General features: G+C 39.6%; 1 protein-coding gene across 2 annotated transcripts in view; it reads left to right on the top strand.

Annotated features, from left to right (window-relative positions):
• Positions 1-18,282, top strand: part of LOC119028957 (cadherin-2-like) — a 114,501-nt gene that overhangs the window by 50,210 nt on the left and 46,009 nt on the right. For both annotated transcript variants that reach the window (XM_037115436.1, XM_037115437.1), the window contains 7 exons: positions 8,524-8,679; positions 11,007-11,151; positions 11,242-11,414; positions 11,977-12,114; positions 12,506-12,691; positions 14,736-14,989; positions 17,291-17,433. In XM_037115436.1, the coding sequence (XP_036971331.1) occupies positions 8,524-8,679; positions 11,007-11,151; positions 11,242-11,414; positions 11,977-12,114; positions 12,506-12,691; positions 14,736-14,989; positions 17,291-17,433 (1,195 nt within the window). The remainder of the gene's footprint in view (positions 1-8,523; positions 8,680-11,006; positions 11,152-11,241; positions 11,415-11,976; positions 12,115-12,505; positions 12,692-14,735; positions 14,990-17,290; positions 17,434-18,282) is intronic.

Below are 18,282 nucleotides of genomic sequence, written 5' to 3'. Positions count from 1 at the left end.
ACTGTTTCTTCTTGCACCAGACACAAAGCAAACGTGATGGCAATGTTCGCAAAAAAGCGTGGCGGACATTGTTTATCGTAAATCTGGTTTTGGACGTGCCATCACGCCCGCCGAGTCAGGAGGTGGGGCATGGGGGTGGGCTAGTAGCTAGCTACACACGAACATCCACAGATTCTGATTCCAGTTTTGTCCTCGTGTATCTGGATCTCCTCAGACTCGGTCCAGACTCGTTTAGTCTCATTAATCCACAACAGTCAGTTTAGATGCATAGAACAGGACTGAATTGCCTGCAAAATCCCGGTCCAGCTTGCATTGCTGCAGGTATAAATCCGGTTGTTTCTTAAGGTATGTCATGGGGATGAGCTATGCAGTGATTGGCTCTGTTGCGCCCATGGCTATGGCGTGAAGTGATTGGCTCTGGTGCGCTCATGACTGTGGTGGCTATGGTTGACAGTGCTAGTGGAATTAGTAAAGCATTTATGAAATAATTTATTAACGGGACCATTGTGGTCCAAACAAATCTGACGTTGCACACCCTTAAACCACGCAGCAGCCATGTTGAAAATCTCAGGTCAGTCTGATCTGCAGAGATACTTGAGGCACACACAGACAGACAGACAGACACAGATTTCTTGCTTTTATAGAGAGATATGGATACCATGCAGGATATTAACTATGGTGTGCCAGGCATACACTGTAAAGAATTTCCCTGTAAAAAAACAGTAAAATACTAGCAGTAGGGATGCCAGTATTTTAATGTTATTTTACAATGCAACTACTGTTACTACTAATTTAACTAACAGTACAATACTGTTTTATGGATTACAGTACATGATGGTAGGATAACTGGGTTATGGTAATTTATATAACAGTACAGCATATTTTGGATCACAGTACAGTACAATAGGAGAACTGTGGGTTATGGTCATTTTACAGTGTATGCCAGTGTGTCATAAAATCTGTTATTTATGCATTTGTATAAATCCTGACCAATTTAAAAACAAAGTATGCATGGCTTCTCAAATAGCCAGCTCTAGGCTACCAAATTCATCCCAACAGACAGTCAACATCCAGAAGTCCTACAGTAAACACACTAATGTCTTGCCTTCTAGTGCTTAAAGTGGATCAACTTATTCAACTGATAACTAATTTCACTTAATAACTAATAACATATCTAACTTTATAACTTCTAATTCTAATAACTTATTTAAGTAATATGATTGAGAACCCTCATATAGAACGCAAGAAAATAAACATTCCATAACACTGCTGTAGATTATTACAAAGTGCTCATTTGTACAGCATACTTTGTAAAATTTGTAACATTGAGAACATTTGTATTACAAAAATGAAAAGGTATTGCATTTCTATATTTGGAAGAAACTGTCTCCAATACAATGACAGGCTTTACTGAACTCATGAGCATAACATCAGATGCTGAATTAAAATACCATCTAGAACAGTGTAACAGTCTAGCTTGAAAACTAGTCTTTTGCATGTAAACAATAACAGTGGATGTGAAGAAAAAAAAGGGGGGTAGAAAGAGAGAGCAAACAGTGAGTACTTGACAGCAGCGTTTTGCTGGTCTCTTTGGTCACCGTTGATGAGTGCCGGTAAATACATAGATAAATAAAATTAGCAACACAACATCTCCGGTAAAATATAAAAATACAAAATACTAATGGAGGGAGAGAAATGGGCCAGAGCAATAAAGAAGATTGCCCCACTGAGGCTGCATCAATACTAATTGTGAATAATTATTTAAGAAGCCTGGCCAGCTAATTGAGAAAAACATGGCGGCAGAGGAGGATGGTGGTGTGTTCAGCTCCACTAGTGTCTTGTGAAGAACGCAAACAGGAAAAGTTTGCATGCTGCTGCTGTGTAGCTGGCTACTTATCTCAATCAGCTACTTTTTTTGTCCAGAAATAAGTTTTAACCAATCCCCAAACAACGGGGTGACAGGACTTTATTCTGGAAGCACCAAACTGAACCTTTTTGGACATGGACAAATCGTCATCTACTCAATCTGTATACGAAACGGCCAACACAGCGGCCAAACTAAAGCCGTGAAATCCTCCAAACAACAGGATAAATGGCATGCAGAAAAGACAGTATTTTTACAGTTACTACTTGCGGTGATATACAGCTGAATCCGGGGCCACCTGTGATCCCTAACACTACCAGCAATTACACCACGCCTAGACACACACCAGCTGCCGAGTTGGCCAGGGCTCCGGTCGGCGGCGTGGAGCGAGGTTGTACGGTGCCTGACCTGGATGGAGGTGTCTCGGCCCTGGGCTTGGCTCCCTGCGGCGATGCGGGGTGGGATGGTGCGGCGCTCTACTTGGAGGGGGGTGTTTCGAGCCTGGGTCACTTACGAGATCAGGTGAAGCTGAGCCAGGAGATGGCACAAGCAGGCGGTGAATGGTGTGGACTCCGGACAGACTGCGCCGCGCTCCCCGCGGACTACAGGCTGTCAGGTGGGTCAGAAGGCGTGCAGGCGCTGCCTGAGTGCAGCATGAGGGACATGCACGCGGGGGATGGAAGTTTAACCAAGCTGCGACGAGGAAAGCGGGTGTTAAGCTTGCTGATTCTCAAGCAGCGCGGAAACAAAAACAATAGCTTTTCTTCCAGACTGTCAACCATCCTAAAATGATATGGGACTCACAATCCAAGCTGAAGGGGATTTTAGGTGGACATCTTAACATAAGAAGCATCATTGCAAAAGGAGATCAGATACATCCATGACTGACAGAGTCAAATGTGGACTATCTCTGTCTGAGTGAAACTTGGCTTCATAATAATATTCCTACAAACATGATAAAAATCCCTGGTTATGTTTGCTATAGAAAGGACAGATCTTTTGGCAAGGGAGGGGGTGTTTTGATTTATATCAGAGATACCCTTAAATGTGATGAAATACGATTAAACACCTCTCTTGAATGTCTTGCTCTGAATGTAGTTTTATCACCTAAAACTAATTTTAGTATTGTGATTTTGTACAACCCCCATCACACAATGTTTCTTTTTACAAAGATTTGCAAAATGTTATGAAAAAGCTTGATCACAAATCAGAGACTATTATATATGGGGACTACAACATTAATTGGCTGGACAAGAAAACTAAACAAAAATTGAAAACAATGATGCTTAAATACAACTTTCAACAAATGGTCAACTTGCCCACAAGAATAACAAGAAATAGTAAAACCTTAATTGATCTTATTTTTTTCTAATATAGAGGAACAGATAACACAAACATATCATTTAATAACAGGATTATCTGATCATAACATAACTTTGGCTGTAAGGAAACTATCAAAAAAATGCCTCCAGATATATCCCTGTAAAGTTCCAAAAAAACAAAACAAAAATGGGAATACCCAAGACTAAAATCATACAGATGGAGAAGGATATTAAAGAAATTAACTGGGACAATACTCTGCAAATGGATGATGTTGATAAATGTTGTAATTCATTGACTGATAGCTTGACCAGGGTGGCGGAGAAATACACTGTGAAAATGAAACATTCACAGAGGAAGACTCGCCTACACTGGTTAAACAGTGAAATCTTGCTACGTATGATAAAAAGAGATCTCGCCCTCAAAGCAGCTCTGTCAAGTGGATTGTCCACTGATCTTCTAACTTACAAAGGACTTTCAAATAAAGTGACAATGGCTTTAAGAAAGGCAAAAGCTTCCTATTTCTCTCAGTTAACAGAGGAGGCCAAAGGCAATTCTGCATCCCTTTGGAAGCATTTAAACAAACTAACTGTCAGGCTGGGGTTAAAGGGGAAGACTATGGATAGAGAGATATAGGAGGTAGACCCAAACGCAGTTACTCACGGGAGGCAATGAAATGGGGAAACGAAAAGCAAGCTTTATTAACTCAAACTGAATGCAAAAATCAAGGAGCATGAAACAAAAGACAGGGTTTCCGCTACATGTAATTGACTGTGGCGCACCGCCACAGCAAAATAAAAGCCGCCATACCTTTCAGTTTTCACCAATTCAGTGATTCCCATGCATTGATTAATATTTCTGCCTTTCCAGCGCATACCAACATTTCAGTCACACACACACACACACACACACACACACACACACACACACACACACACACACACACGGACTCTGACTTAGATAACTCCTCTCTTGAATCAAATAATAAAAATGGCATTTCTTTACAATAATAGACGAATCTTCATTCCAAGCCCATGCAGGGGAGTTCATGATGGCTGTGTGAGTGCATTGTAACCAGAGAAAAAGAAATGAAATTCCCTAAGTAGCCTTTGACATAAGTATAAATATTACAGTATGATGACCCAAACGACCCATACGACTATGCCACTCAGACAACTGCAATTATCTGAGTGTACATGCCGGCGAGAAAATCGGATTATTGGGCCAGAGCATGTCATACGTATGTGAGGTGGCGCTGTACCCATTTCAACTAGTGGTAACAGAAACACCTCCGGCTGACCTCTTTACGTCACCAGCTGCCTCGGCATTCAAGAAAGATGCCATACGAAGAGTGAGACGAAGCTACATCTTTATACACTTCGTATATGGTGTACATGATAATTACACAACCTAGACTCACAATGGCACTCTTGCTTGTGATGATTTCGGAGGCAAGACGCCGCCGCCGCCGCCGTCCGTCTACTTCCAGCTCACGGCCCCAAAGAAAAATCTCACGCCTGCGCAGAACGCAAAATCCGATCCAATTCGTTGGAACGTATACATGCAGGAGTAATGCGACTATCAATCAAATAATCTGGGTGCTTTAATTCGACTATGAGAAATCTGATCTGATCTGATTTTAGTCAGACTAAGGTGTATACATGCATCTTAAAGACCTGATTGTAGTCGGACTAACCCAGTAATTCGGTTTTCTTAAGTGTCATGTAAACGCACTGACAGACACTAACGATCAGACAAGGAACAGGTGGGGAGAGAGAGGAGGGAGGAGGCCAGGTGTGGTGACAAGGGGGAGGAGCACATGAGAAAACATGAAGAGAACAATGCAACAGACAGAGGGAGACAGAGGGGAGAACATAGGAGAAACTTAAAGGACAAGAGACACAGTGGGGCATGGAAACTCAAAAGACATGATACAAAGACATGATACAAAGACAGGAGAATATAAGGCAAAAACATAATCTGAACATAACACAATGACATGACTGTAGAGTCATGACACTAACAAATAAAGAACCCAAGCATAAGAAGATAAGAGAGCTGAGGATCAGTGGACAACCCACAGCAGGTAGTATGCTTGTTGCAACCGAGTTTAATCATTTTTGTATTCAGTCAGTAGAGGAATTGGCTCAACGTTTTGATCTTCTATCACTAAATAACATTGAAAGGGAAGATTTACCCAATTAATTTTACATCAGAGCGGTCAACGATACTAAAATCAGTAAAATATTAGACAAATTAACTAGCTCAAAATCCAAAATGTGTCTAACTTGGACACAGCTTTAATTAAGCAGCATAGTTCCTCTATCATAAAACTATTAACTAATTTAATGGATGTTTCTATAACGTCAGGTAGGTTTTCAGATCAATGGAAAACAGCTGTTGTCTCTCCCATTCTTAAATCAGGGGACACAGAGCAGCTATGTAGTCCAATTTCTATACTCCCTGCAATGTCAAAGATTTTGGAAAAAGTTGTGACAGAACAACTAGTTGACTACTTAGAGTCAAACCAACTCCTATATCCTGAGCAGTTTGGGTTCAGACATAAACACTCCACTGAAACAGCAATTTGCTTTTTTGTTGAAAATCTGAAGTGTTTTATGGATGGGCGTAATGTCGTAGGTGCAATGTGTCTCGACCTAAAGAAGGCGTTTGACACTGTCAACCACAACATCCTGCTATCAAGGTTGTTAAAATTTAAAATTTCCAAACAAGCTCTTAGTTGGTTTGCTTCCTATTCACATTCAAGACAGCAATGTGTGACGATTGACCAAAAAAAGTCGGTTCCTCAACATAATATCGGCATTCCCCAAGTCTCAATCCTGGGGCCGTTGCTCTTAACGACCTGCTTGAAAGCTGTCCGGGGGCTGGTTATCAGCTTTATGCAGCTTTATGACGACACAGTTATATATGCATCAGCTAAGACATCTAGTGAGGCAGCTGAGATTTTATCTTCATTATTGAGCAGAGTATGTCATTGGCTTTATGATAACAAGCTCACTCTAAATAAGAAAAAGACGTGTTTCTCCATCAAAACCACAACCCAATGAGAAGATTTTTGCATAACACTGCAGGGAGAGGAAATTGAGATGATAAAGGATTTTAAATATTTGGGTGTAGTTCTGGATTCCAGACTCAAGTTTGACAAACATGCCAAAAAGATATCAAAAACAATAAAAAAAGAAAACAATTCAAATTGCTTCAAACTAATTAGACATCATATATCAATCAAAGCAGCACAGCTTTATATGCATGCCATGATTTTTTCTCATATGTCGTATTGTGTTACAGTCAGGCCTCTCCAACTACAATTGAGTTCATTGCATCTTTGTATAATCAAACCTTAAAAATAATGGCCAACAAACCAAATAAAGTGGCATCACTGCCACATCTTGAAGCAGTATAATTTGCTTAGTTTTGATGATGTCCTAAAATTTTCGTCGAACTGTTTTTTAAGTGTTTGCAGAACTTGGCAACAGATGTGCTGTGTGGTCTTTTTAGCAGACAAAACAGTGATAGGATCACCAGGGGTATGGCAAGTGGTAACTGTAAAATCTCACACCTCAGGACCTCCTTTGGTCAATCAGCCTTTTCTGTAAAGGGTTCCCAGATGTGGAACTCACTTTCGACCGAAATAAAATTAACCCGAGACATTAAGATTTTTAATACAAAGTCTGGCTGAAACTAAATCAGAGCTGTATGCATTTTTAATGGGTCATGACTTGGTATGATGTTAGATGTATTGTACATTGTATTGTGTTGTTAAGTAACTTTGATGTCTTTCTTCTTACCTTATTTCTTCTCTTAAAAGCCTAACAAGGGACAGGAGTTGGAAACTAGCATTAGCTATAATCCCTGTATGCAGAACATCAGTCACATTGACTTGTTTGTAACGAGTGGAAGTAGAGGACAGGATGGAAAGTGCTAAGAAGAGAAAATCAAGAGACAGAAAGGAGAGACGGTGGTTAGTTATAGTTTAGGGAGGGTTACCTCTAGAAAACTAGTGTGCAATAAAGTCAGTGAAGTTAAATGAATAAATGATAAGATAATGACAGATTTTACAATTAAAAAAAAACTTTATGAAGGTCAGCAACACCTACGGCTAATTGAGCTCAAGCTAGCTACAGAGTTTGCTTCACTTAGGCCTATTTAGCAACCTGAACTAATAAAACAGATGTAATGAAACATCTCAAATGCCAATAGTTCAATAATCATGCAGACAAAACAACACTGGACACAATTTCGGGAGATAAGCATAACTTTACCTGCTCTGTTCAACTCCACATGGACTTCTCTGGTTGAAATGATATCATGGAGCTGTGCTCTCCAAAGTAAAGTTAAAGAATAGCCAGTGACATTTCATATTGTCACTCAAAAATTAGTAGTTTGATCAGTAAGTAAGTGCTGTCGTCGAAATATTCACATTGTCAGTGTCACTGACTACCTAAAGTAAACTGCTACATTAGGCTGTTCTGGCTCATCAACCTAGTGCTGTCAGAATACATTTAATAGAAAATATCACAATGTATGTGTGCTGCCCTCTCTTTTGAGTATGCGATTTGACACCTTGAGTTTGCCATAGCAGCTTGGTGATGCAGTGTTAAAGCAGCAGATTGAATTAACAATGTGAGTTTAGCAGTTACAATTTCGCATAGCATATTAAATTACTGTGTATGCCTGTAAACATGAGCACACATGAAGTTTGATGTGGAGTATGTATTGTACACTTTTATTCTGGTAGCAATGCTAACCTCCCTTAGCTCCCGCTTAGCCCTTAACAGACTGAGCTCTTGTTATATAAAATCGATGTGGGAATCAAAAGAATGCATACTGTAATATTCCCTGTAGACAGTATGTAGTTCACATACTATTGGTCAAGTTCTGAGGTTTCAGACATACTAAAAAAATACCAACTTAATAAACTAAAACTTAAACTAAACAGCATGTTGGAAAATAATTCTGGAAGCAGTCAGCGACTTAGTTTAGGGTAGACATGACACACTGTCTCGCTTTCTCTTTAATGTCACTGTAAAGATGCACACTCAGGTACTGATATTTGTGTTTACCTTTAAGAAAAAACATACATGCATACTGGGGGAAATGATCTCCCAAAATAAACTGACAGCATATTGGGTAACAATAAAGTTGTTCATTTTGTCAAGGCCCTATAGCATGTGCTTTTTATCCAATTACAGTTGTTTATTGCTCACCACAGTCATTTTTGTTACAGCTCCATCTTATCCTGTGTACAGTTAATTAATTGAAAATACTTTTCTGTCATTCCCTATCCTTCTCTCCACATCTATTTGTCTTTGATTCAGATCCGCTCAGACCGGGATAAGAACCGGATGCTGCGTTACAGTGTGACGGGCCCTGGGGCGGACCAGCCTCCAAATGGTATCTTCATCATCAACCCAATCTCAGGCCAGCTGTCTGTCACCAAGCCTCTGGACAGAGAGCACATCTCTAACTTCCATGTAAGATTCTCAACACTGTGACAGCCGAGGTCAACAACAAAGCAAATTTGTAACTTTATTTGTTTTACGTACAGACAACGTCATGGTTTTCTTTTTACATTTATTCATATTGTGACACTACTCTTTATGTAGTGCTTCATGCAGCATTGGTAGGAAATTTTGGGTTGAGTCTAGCTATCAATAATAATCAACACTCACTGGAGGGAGGGATCCATCATCAGAGGATCTAGCACTGCACACTTTTGCCTGCCCTACCTGTTTACATGGAGTTTGCCTTTGATTATCAGTAAATGTGATTATGTGATTTCCTTTGACCCCTGCTGAGACAAAGGAAGGGGGGGGGGGGATAGAGGAAAGGTGAAGAAAGTGCACACATGACAAAAAACCCTTCATCAGTAGTGTGTATTCACATATCCTGCCCACAGCACTATTTGACTAGTGACATTATTCAGGGGTTATAGGCTATTAATTGTGATAATAGCCTATAAACCCTGAATAATCTGTATCTGCAAAGTAACTACTTACTTAATGTATCAATAAATATAGTCGGGAGGGAGTATAAAGTAGCATAAAAAATGGAAATAATCAAGAACCGGAAAATTGCACTTAAGAACAGTACTTAAGTAAATTGTACTTTGGTTTATTCCATCACTGGTTGTTCAAAATTTTGACACACAATGTACTTCTTATTTCTCTTATTTGTTGTTTCCTCACTCTTGCTTGAATTGGGAGCCGTTCCTATCCGCCATCTTGCAGGCTGTCCTAATGCTCTTATTTGTGCTACGAGGGGCGAGGAGTGATAGCTGCAGGATCACACCGATCTGATACATAACAACCCATGGATACCCAACCCATACATAAATCAAGTTATTCACAGTCTAATTTCCAAGTGTAGCTCTATATATAGGCCTAGACCCATTTATATATTCCGTATAAATGTAATCATGTTAATATCTTCACTGACACTATGAACTGCAAAGACACACGTTTGCATTAATCACATAGTGATCACGGACCACAGGTATACCTTCTCATTATTGAGGAAAACATTACATAACCTGTGCTATAATAAACTACATTAGAGTTTGTTGAAGTTCTGTTCTGTGTTATTATTAAAGTATGTGGATAATGGCATTTTTGGCACAAATTCATCCAAAGTCTCTTCAGTCGTCATCAAAGATGGACATTGCTTCACGTGATGCTCAGACGAAAGGTCTCTATTTCCTCTTGGTGGGAGGGAGTAAGATACAAGGAAAAGATGCAAGTAAGGGGAAAGGTAGATGCAGTTTAGATGAAATAGGATGTACCCAAAGAGTTACGTTTTTACTACAAATGAATATTGGTCCCAAATATTGGTTTTCAGTCTCCTTGGCTTCTATTAACCAGTATGGGTATTGAACCTGTAAAAGCCGTGTCAGTCAACCCACTGATGAAGTGCTATGAAGAAATGCATTTCAGTCTACCAAAAAAAAAAAAGAGAAACTAATTGCAGGCCTATTTAAAATGAAAATAGATAAATAGATAAATGAATAAAAAAAAAATAATTCTACATTCACAACAAAACAGATATTTCACTGGATAACACTTAAAATGAAAAATAAGAGAAATGTCCTACACTTATCAGTCCTACAGACTCTTCGTCACAATTCTGGAAAACGGTGTCTGAACCCAGCAGCAAGAGCCAGGCAGCACCCACTGTGGTGCTTATATGGGCAAAAAAAATCACAAAAATAAATATGGAAAAGGTGCCACACCCTGATTGCAAACATGACCTAATAGACTACTATATTAGCTGCAGCCAGAGCAGTCTGTAACTGGTCCCCACCTTGTCCCTTTCGTTGCTTTGTGCAAATATTCTTTTTAAATAAACGCTAGAAGATGCTGTAACAGCTATTCAAAATTCAGTATTGTGTAAACTCACATGCTATTTACTGAAAATTGTTGAATCTTCTTCTAGTCTGCCTTGCCAGTATGACTGAACATCAACCCCCTGATTTTATTTTCATCTGTATATTTAATACAGTCACATAAACCTCAGAGAGCAGTTTAACCTTTTGATCTGTAGGAATGCACCTACCCAGCTCACACAGGTGAGTGAAAATCTGGAGTCACAGCAGGTTGATTTGCATTGAAGCTGTCTGATGAATATTCATGTGATTGGATGTAGGTGTCAGAACTTGGAGCTTTGATTGGCTGATGTGTTTATTCATGAGTGAGGCAGTGGCTCTTTGAGGGCCTCATAAGGACTCTTCATAAGCTTTAAAGGAAAGGCTTAATGAGGTTCCAATGTCAATCAAAAGCGTGTGTGCATTTTTCTATGTCTACAGTTGCGAGCCCATGCTGTGGACCTGAATGGGAATCAGGTGGAGAACCCCATTGACATCGTCATTAATGTCATTGACCAGAACGACAACAGACCGGAGTTCACACACACCATCTTCAATGGCTCTGTACCAGAGGGATCCAAGCCTGGTACCAACACACAGATACATACAATTGTGGATTTACATAATCCTTTTTCACTGACATATCTGTGTTGAGTTGCTGTGTGTTTTCCTGCAGGATCCTTTGTGATGACAGTAACAGCAGTGGACAAGGATGATCCAAAAACTGCCAATGGGATGCTGCGATATAAGATCCTGTCACAGAATCCCCAGAGCCCCTCCTCCAACATTTTCACTATTAACAACAAGACTGGTGACATCATTACTGTGGCAGCAGGACTTGATCGTGAGGTGTGTATGTAGTTGTGGGTGGGTGGATGGATATTTTTTAAGATAGATTACAATAATTGTATTTTTCTGGATTTGTCCCCCCCCCAGAAAAGACCACATGATAACAATACACTGCAGTCTGTGCCTCCACCAAGAAACCGCCATCAAACAGCCACTCATAGCCACAAATAATGCTCAGCACAGTGCCAAACTTCAGCAACAGTACAAGTAGGGTCCCATCACATAGTTTGAGGCATCAAACTTCTGCTAGCTTTGCCAGATTTCTATTGAAAAGTGGACGGAACTCACCACTCTCCTCCAGCAGCTTGCTTGTTGTGGGGAAGCCCTGACAAGTCGATTACCGAGTGCAGTAGAGTTCCAATTTTTAATTGGATATAAATCTAACTTTGATCTCAGCACCAATCTTTTAACTATGGCTTGTTTGATATATATGATTTAAATGTATACTAATGATGATGATGATGATGATATAATCAATGGTGGGATGCTCACAGATTCTGTGAAAAACTGTGAAGAAGATTTGTCATTCCAGTTGTTGACTGTCTTTGTTCTTTGTTTCCAGAAAGTCACCCTGTACACCCTAATCATCCAGGCTACAGACATGGAGGGAAACCCGACCTATGGTCTGTCCAACACAGCCACCACTATCATCAGGATTACTGATGTCAATGACAATCCCCCCGAGTTCACCACAGACACAGTAGGTCCACACACACACTCACATATAAACAGACAACATCTATTGGCTGTAACACTGCGTCAGGGCCAAGGTGCCATTCTTCTCAGTGACACTGAAGCTCTCCTGAGGTTTTATTGGTTGTGGAAGATGGTGGAAGGGTAAAAAAGAAAACAATAAAATGTCCAATATTTTCATCTTACAGCCGAACAAGTTGGACAAGAAGGAGCTGTGTTTGTGGGAAAAGTTGTTTTAGGAAACATTTAGCACTGATGAGAGAAGAAAGCAATCATCCTCGCTTTTGTCTCATTTGTTTATAGTTATTTTACAGAGCTATTTGTGTATTGCTGTTACATATTGATGTCAAAAGTTATGCAGAGTGTTAACAGGTCTGTGTTTTTATCCACTTTATCAGTTCTTCGGGGAGGTTCATGAGAACAGGGTGAATGTGATTATTACCAACCTGACTGTGACGGATAAGGACCAGCCTCACACCCAAGCCTGGAGTGCTGTGTATCGCATCACTGCTGGAGACCCTACTGGGCGCTTCTCCATCCCCACTGACCCCACCACCAACGAGGGCCTACTCACTGTGGTCAAGGTGGGATTTGGTCTCCAAAACACACACACACACATGCACGCACGCACGCACACACACACACACACACACACACACACACACACACACACACACACACACACACACACACACACACACACACACACACACACATACTCAGCTGAGAGTTTAAAGTGAAGCTAACTTGGGATATGAATATTTTTATAAGTCTATAATACTACTCCATAATCTTTATACATGTATGTGGTATCCTGTAAAATGTAATGTATGTCATTTATATATTTTTATACATTATATATTATAGTGCTTTCAATCATCAGATTTGTAAATATAATTATGATCCTTAAGTCGTTGTTGCTGCCTGTTTTTAACTGGTTTACTCATATCAGTAAAATCAGATCCTGTATTGTTTCCTTTTCTTTTTCTGTGGTCACTATGATCACAGGGTCAGTCACAGTGGTATGTTGAGAAAGTCAAACTGTCATAAACTCTAAACGTGGAGCTGTATGGGTTCACTGGTAGAGCATTTTTTATTGGCATTGTGTTGACTTTGAAGTAGGATGCATTGAGTTTAGCAGCTTACTGCAGTGAGATGATGGAGGAGGCTTAACAGTAAACAGTGAAACTGATATCAGAGTTTAGATTACATCAGAGAGTTTTAGGTTACATTGTAGCATCACAGGTCTTGTTTTCCATTAAACCTTTCCATTAAACATGTGCCTGTGCATGTATAATAACTTGAATGCAATGTGGAAATTGAAAAAAAAAAAAAAAACATGAAATGACATTGTGCAATAAATCATTCCAATCACAAAGATGTCAAATCTGTATCAAACAAGGTTTAATACAATAGGAATGATTGGTGAATTTGATCAATATTTTAAGAACAAATGTATTTGTGACTTAGTTAAATGAGCAGAATGATTGATTATTTTTTTTTTTTGTGCACAAAGGTGACAGATTAGTTAAAAAAATGGTGATATAATAAAGTAACAGAACAGCAAGACATTACAAACAGGTTACAAGGTTTATCAGTTTGATTCAGTATGGATTTTAGTTGTATCTTTCAAGAGGAATGAATGTATGTGTTTGCATACATATGCATATTATATTTATGTTAGCATGCATGTGCAATGGAGAAGAAAAATGATTGAGACACGACGACGATGACATGATGAATTAATCTATTATAATAATATGAATGATAATATTAACAATAATGTTGATATCTAAATGAAAAAAATAAATAGAAAAAGAAACAAAATACACACAAATACATCAGTACTGCCCAGTGTTAATGGAAAGTTTTGCTACCCTTTTTTTGGCTATTTTGACATTCCCAAATATACAAATGGTTTGATGAGGATTGTGAATAATTGTTCTGCATCTCCAACATTGGAGGACATTACATGTGTCCCCTACAATACAAGCAACGATTTTCTGACAGTTATTTGGCAACATAATAAAATCACAATCACATGTTTGCAGTTGAAAATTGAAATTTCTTATTTACATTCTAGCTATTTGTATATTGGTGTCAAATATGTTAGGAAAAATCTGCCAAGAACTAGGGAAATGTGTATTGATTATGAACATAACTGAATCATACCATACCTCTTGGTGAAAGCAGCGATTGAGATGTTTCGGAAGCTTTCTATAACACTGGTATATAATGTGTTCGAGATTGCCCATGTTGAATGTAGCAACATGAATTTCTGCACACTAAGAGTGACATTTCATCATCTTTGGGTGGCTGTAGCTCAGGAGGTACACATATGTCGTCCACCAATCACAAAGGTTGGTGGTTCGATCCCAAACCCTGCTCTACATGATGAAGTGTCCTTTGACGAGATCCTGAATTGCTCCTGGTGACTCTTCCATCGATGTGTGATTGTGTATGAATGGTTTTCAGTCCTGTTGAGCAGGTGGTCCCTTGCATGGTAGCCTCTGCCACAGATATGTGAATGCTGACTTCTAATGTGAGGTGCTTTGAATGGTCGCTAATACTAGAAAGAAGCTATTCAAGTACAGTCCCTGCCCATTTATCCCTCCTTTCTCTGTCCAGCCTGTAGATTTTGAGCTGACCCGTTCCTTCATGCTGACAGTGGAAGCAGAGAATGAGGTCGCACTGTCTCGTGGCATCCACTTACCTCGTCAGTCCACGGCCACCGTTTCTGTACGAATCCTGGACATCAATGAGAGCCCAGAGTTCAGCCCCAGCCCCAAGTCCATCAAACTTGAGGAAGGTCTGACTGCCAGGTCTCTACTTACCACCTTCACTGCCCAGGACCCTGACCGCTTCATGAGACAAACAGTGCGGTAAGACAACCACTGGAAGCTATGCCTATAGTATTTTATGGTGAGTTCAGAGGTTCAGCATGAGGTCAAAAGTAAAAAGTGTAATGCTAAAATTTTATGTAGAGAGATGAATGTGTCCTTTCCCATATTTTGATAAGAGAAAACTTTGAATATTTGGATATTTTGCCTTTCACATTCATTAAGTTAGCCCTGCTTTTATTATAATTCATTCTGAACTCACTGCCAGGGTTTAATTGAAAGAGAATTAGCTTATTAGTATATATTTAAAGATAAAATATGTTACATTTTTGCATTTTCCACAATGTCTAAAAACAGCTATACCTTTGTCATATATTTTGTTGTAGTTATTTGATGAAGATTTTTGATGCAGGGGCTGCACAGTGGCCCAGTGGTTAGCACTGCTACCTCACAGCTAGAAGATCGCCGGTTCGCGTCCCCTGTGTGGAGTTTGTATGTTCTCCCTGTGCAAGCGTGGGTTTTCACCGGGTACTCCGGCTTCCTCCCACAGTCCAAAAACATACTGAGGTTAATTGATCATTCTAAATTGTCCGTAGGTGTGAATGAGAGTGTGGTTGTTCGTCTCTATGTGTAGCCCTGCGATAGACTGGCGACCTGTCCAGGGTGTCCCCTGCCTTCGCCCTAAGTCAGCTGGGATAGGCTCCAGCCCCCCCGCGACCCTGCAGAGGATTAAGCGGCGTACATATAATGTGTACAGATGATGGATGGATGGTTTTTTGATGCAGAATATATAGAGCTAATATCAATATGTGATGATCTTGGAAGAAAACATAAACATTAAAGGGATATTGCTGTATTTGTAAACACATGCCCTATTTTGACATGTTTTGGTATAAATGATTCATACTTACTGAAAGTTTTGGAATTGGTCCTGCAGATCACCTCAGTTTGGCAGCTGACACAGCTGTAATGGCTGCAACATAATCCTTTGGGTCTTGGTCTGTTCACCACCATTATTGTTTTTGCCAATGATAAGCTGAGGTTATTATTATTATTATTAGTTTATTATTATTAGTTTATTATTATTATTATTATTTTATTATTATTGTTTTGTGTCTTTTTATGGCTTTATTAGATAGGACAGTTTAGAGAGTTGACGGGAAACGGGATAAGAGAAAGGGGGTGACATGCAGCCTGATTAAAACACTGGGCCCCTGCAGGGACAAACCCTCTGTACATGAGGTGTACGCTCTACTAGCTGTGCAAGGAGCACTCAGGTTTTGTGTCTGAAAAGATAATGTAAACATTGCTACAGAGATAGACCTGTTTGTAAAGTTTCATTCAAGAAGTCATACTCTTGCAAGAGGTTGCAGAGCTGAGTCTAGACTCTATCTGGAGGAAGTGCCAGTAACATTTAAGTCATAGATTAATTGTCAAGATTTCTCCTTGAATAAGACTTGTTTTTCTGGTTACAAAAGGATTGGAAGTGTTTTCAGACGCTTGGAAAATCAATGTCAGTGGCAAAATCAAGCATTTTTAATAAATATAACTTTGACGTATAGGTTGCCAGCTGAGACAGATTCCAAAACTTTTGGTAAAGATTAATCATTTACCCACCAAAACATGCAAATATAGGGCCCAGGTTTAAAAATACTTGAGTGTGTGGAAGTTAACCACTCCTCTGACTACTGAATTAATGAGGGCAACATGCTGTTTTTCTGTCGCAGCCCCATTTTCAGATGAAAGCTAATAAAATGAGATTTTTTTTTCTAAAACCATCTTGTCTGTACGATACATTGATATTTCCAGAACACTGAGCTCACCGTTCAGTGACAACCAAACCACAGCTCTGAAAGCCTTCAGGACTGCTGTTACTTGTCCCCATCCTTCTTTCTTTTACATCCCACTATTTGTTTCTAAATGTCTGAAGTCTTTGTAGCCTAGAAACAGCCAATAGTGGATGCAGATTGTGTTCACAAAAACATGCACACACGTACACACACGCTCGCACACATAAAGCAAGTGTTTTGTGCACTACAGAGTGGGCAAGGGAGAACATTTGTTTTCAATTGCGTTGTATTCTGTAGTTGGTGCTCTGCTCCTACATTTATTCTTTGTGTCTTTTTTTCTTTATCTAACCTATTTTAAAAAAAATGACAGTGTGTCTGTTAAAGGAAAAATAATTTCCCTCAGAAAATAAATGAATGAGTTGTGGTTGCTGTTGCAGCATATATCAGCTCAGCAGTAGCTGCTTGTCTAACAGAATTTACTTTAGCCATGGAGGCAGATAAAGAAGCCCTTCTGTAGTGGTTTCTCATGCTCTCTCACTCTGACTGAATCCAGGTACTCCAAGATGTATGACCCTGCCAATTGGCTGGAGATTGACCCGGTTAACGGTCAGATTTCCACCATCGCCATCCTTGACCGAGAGTCTCCCTATGTCAAGAACAACCTCTACAATGTTACCTTCATGGCTTCTGATAACGGTGAGACAAGAGGGTAGTGCTGTTGTCTTATAGGGGCCAAACACACACACACACACACACACACACACACACACACACAGTGGATTGCGTTTCCATTGCCTTGTGCCCTTTGATTAATTGCAGCGATGCTGGTTTATTGTGGAGGCAGTTTCATAATCAACTTTCTGGGGAGTGTCTGCAGTATTGGGAAAGCTAATTGAAAATAGTAGGTAGTGGATATAAGCTCTTCACTGGAAGTTAGGATATAACCAACAAACTTTGAATGTACTGAAACAAAATTGAGAGTGCTAGCTACTAGGAAGGAGTAGCTCAACACACTGAGGCTATTTGATGGCAATTGTGAGGGTATAACAGTCTAAGGGCCATATTAAAATGATCTATGGCACTTGATCTAAAGCATATCACACAAGTACATTTAGGGCGTGTCCAAATCTGTTTTGCTAGTTAAATGGTGGATAATCTGGGCACAAAGTATGGTGCACGGCACAAAGGGGGTTATATTTATATGTATTAATTTATTAATTTGCGATTAATTGATCAAGATTAATCACAAATGCCAATATTTGCTGTAAACATTTAAAATCATTTCATTCTATCTATTTTGGTGGATGAATCAGTGAATAAACTGACATTCTAAACTTTAAAAGGAGGTGATATTTCAAGTTTGAAGTACTCCGATGGTACAATTATTCCTTGCTGCATAGATTGCACAAAATGGGGCTTCTGTCAACAGTTCCATTTGAGTGTTTTTTGAAGCCCCACTCCAGTGTGTCTTGATATTATTGTGATCTTTGCTGACAATGTCAAGTGGTGTATAAGGTGAACAGGAAAGGAGAAAGTACAGTCCCT

Source organism: Acanthopagrus latus, chromosome 11 (assembly GCF_904848185.1).
Source record: "Acanthopagrus latus isolate v.2019 chromosome 11, fAcaLat1.1, whole genome shotgun sequence".
NCBI lineage: Eukaryota > Metazoa > Chordata > Actinopteri > Spariformes > Sparidae > Acanthopagrus > Acanthopagrus latus.
Note: the sequence above shows the minus strand (reverse complement) of the source record. Positions and strands in the feature narration are given on the sequence as shown.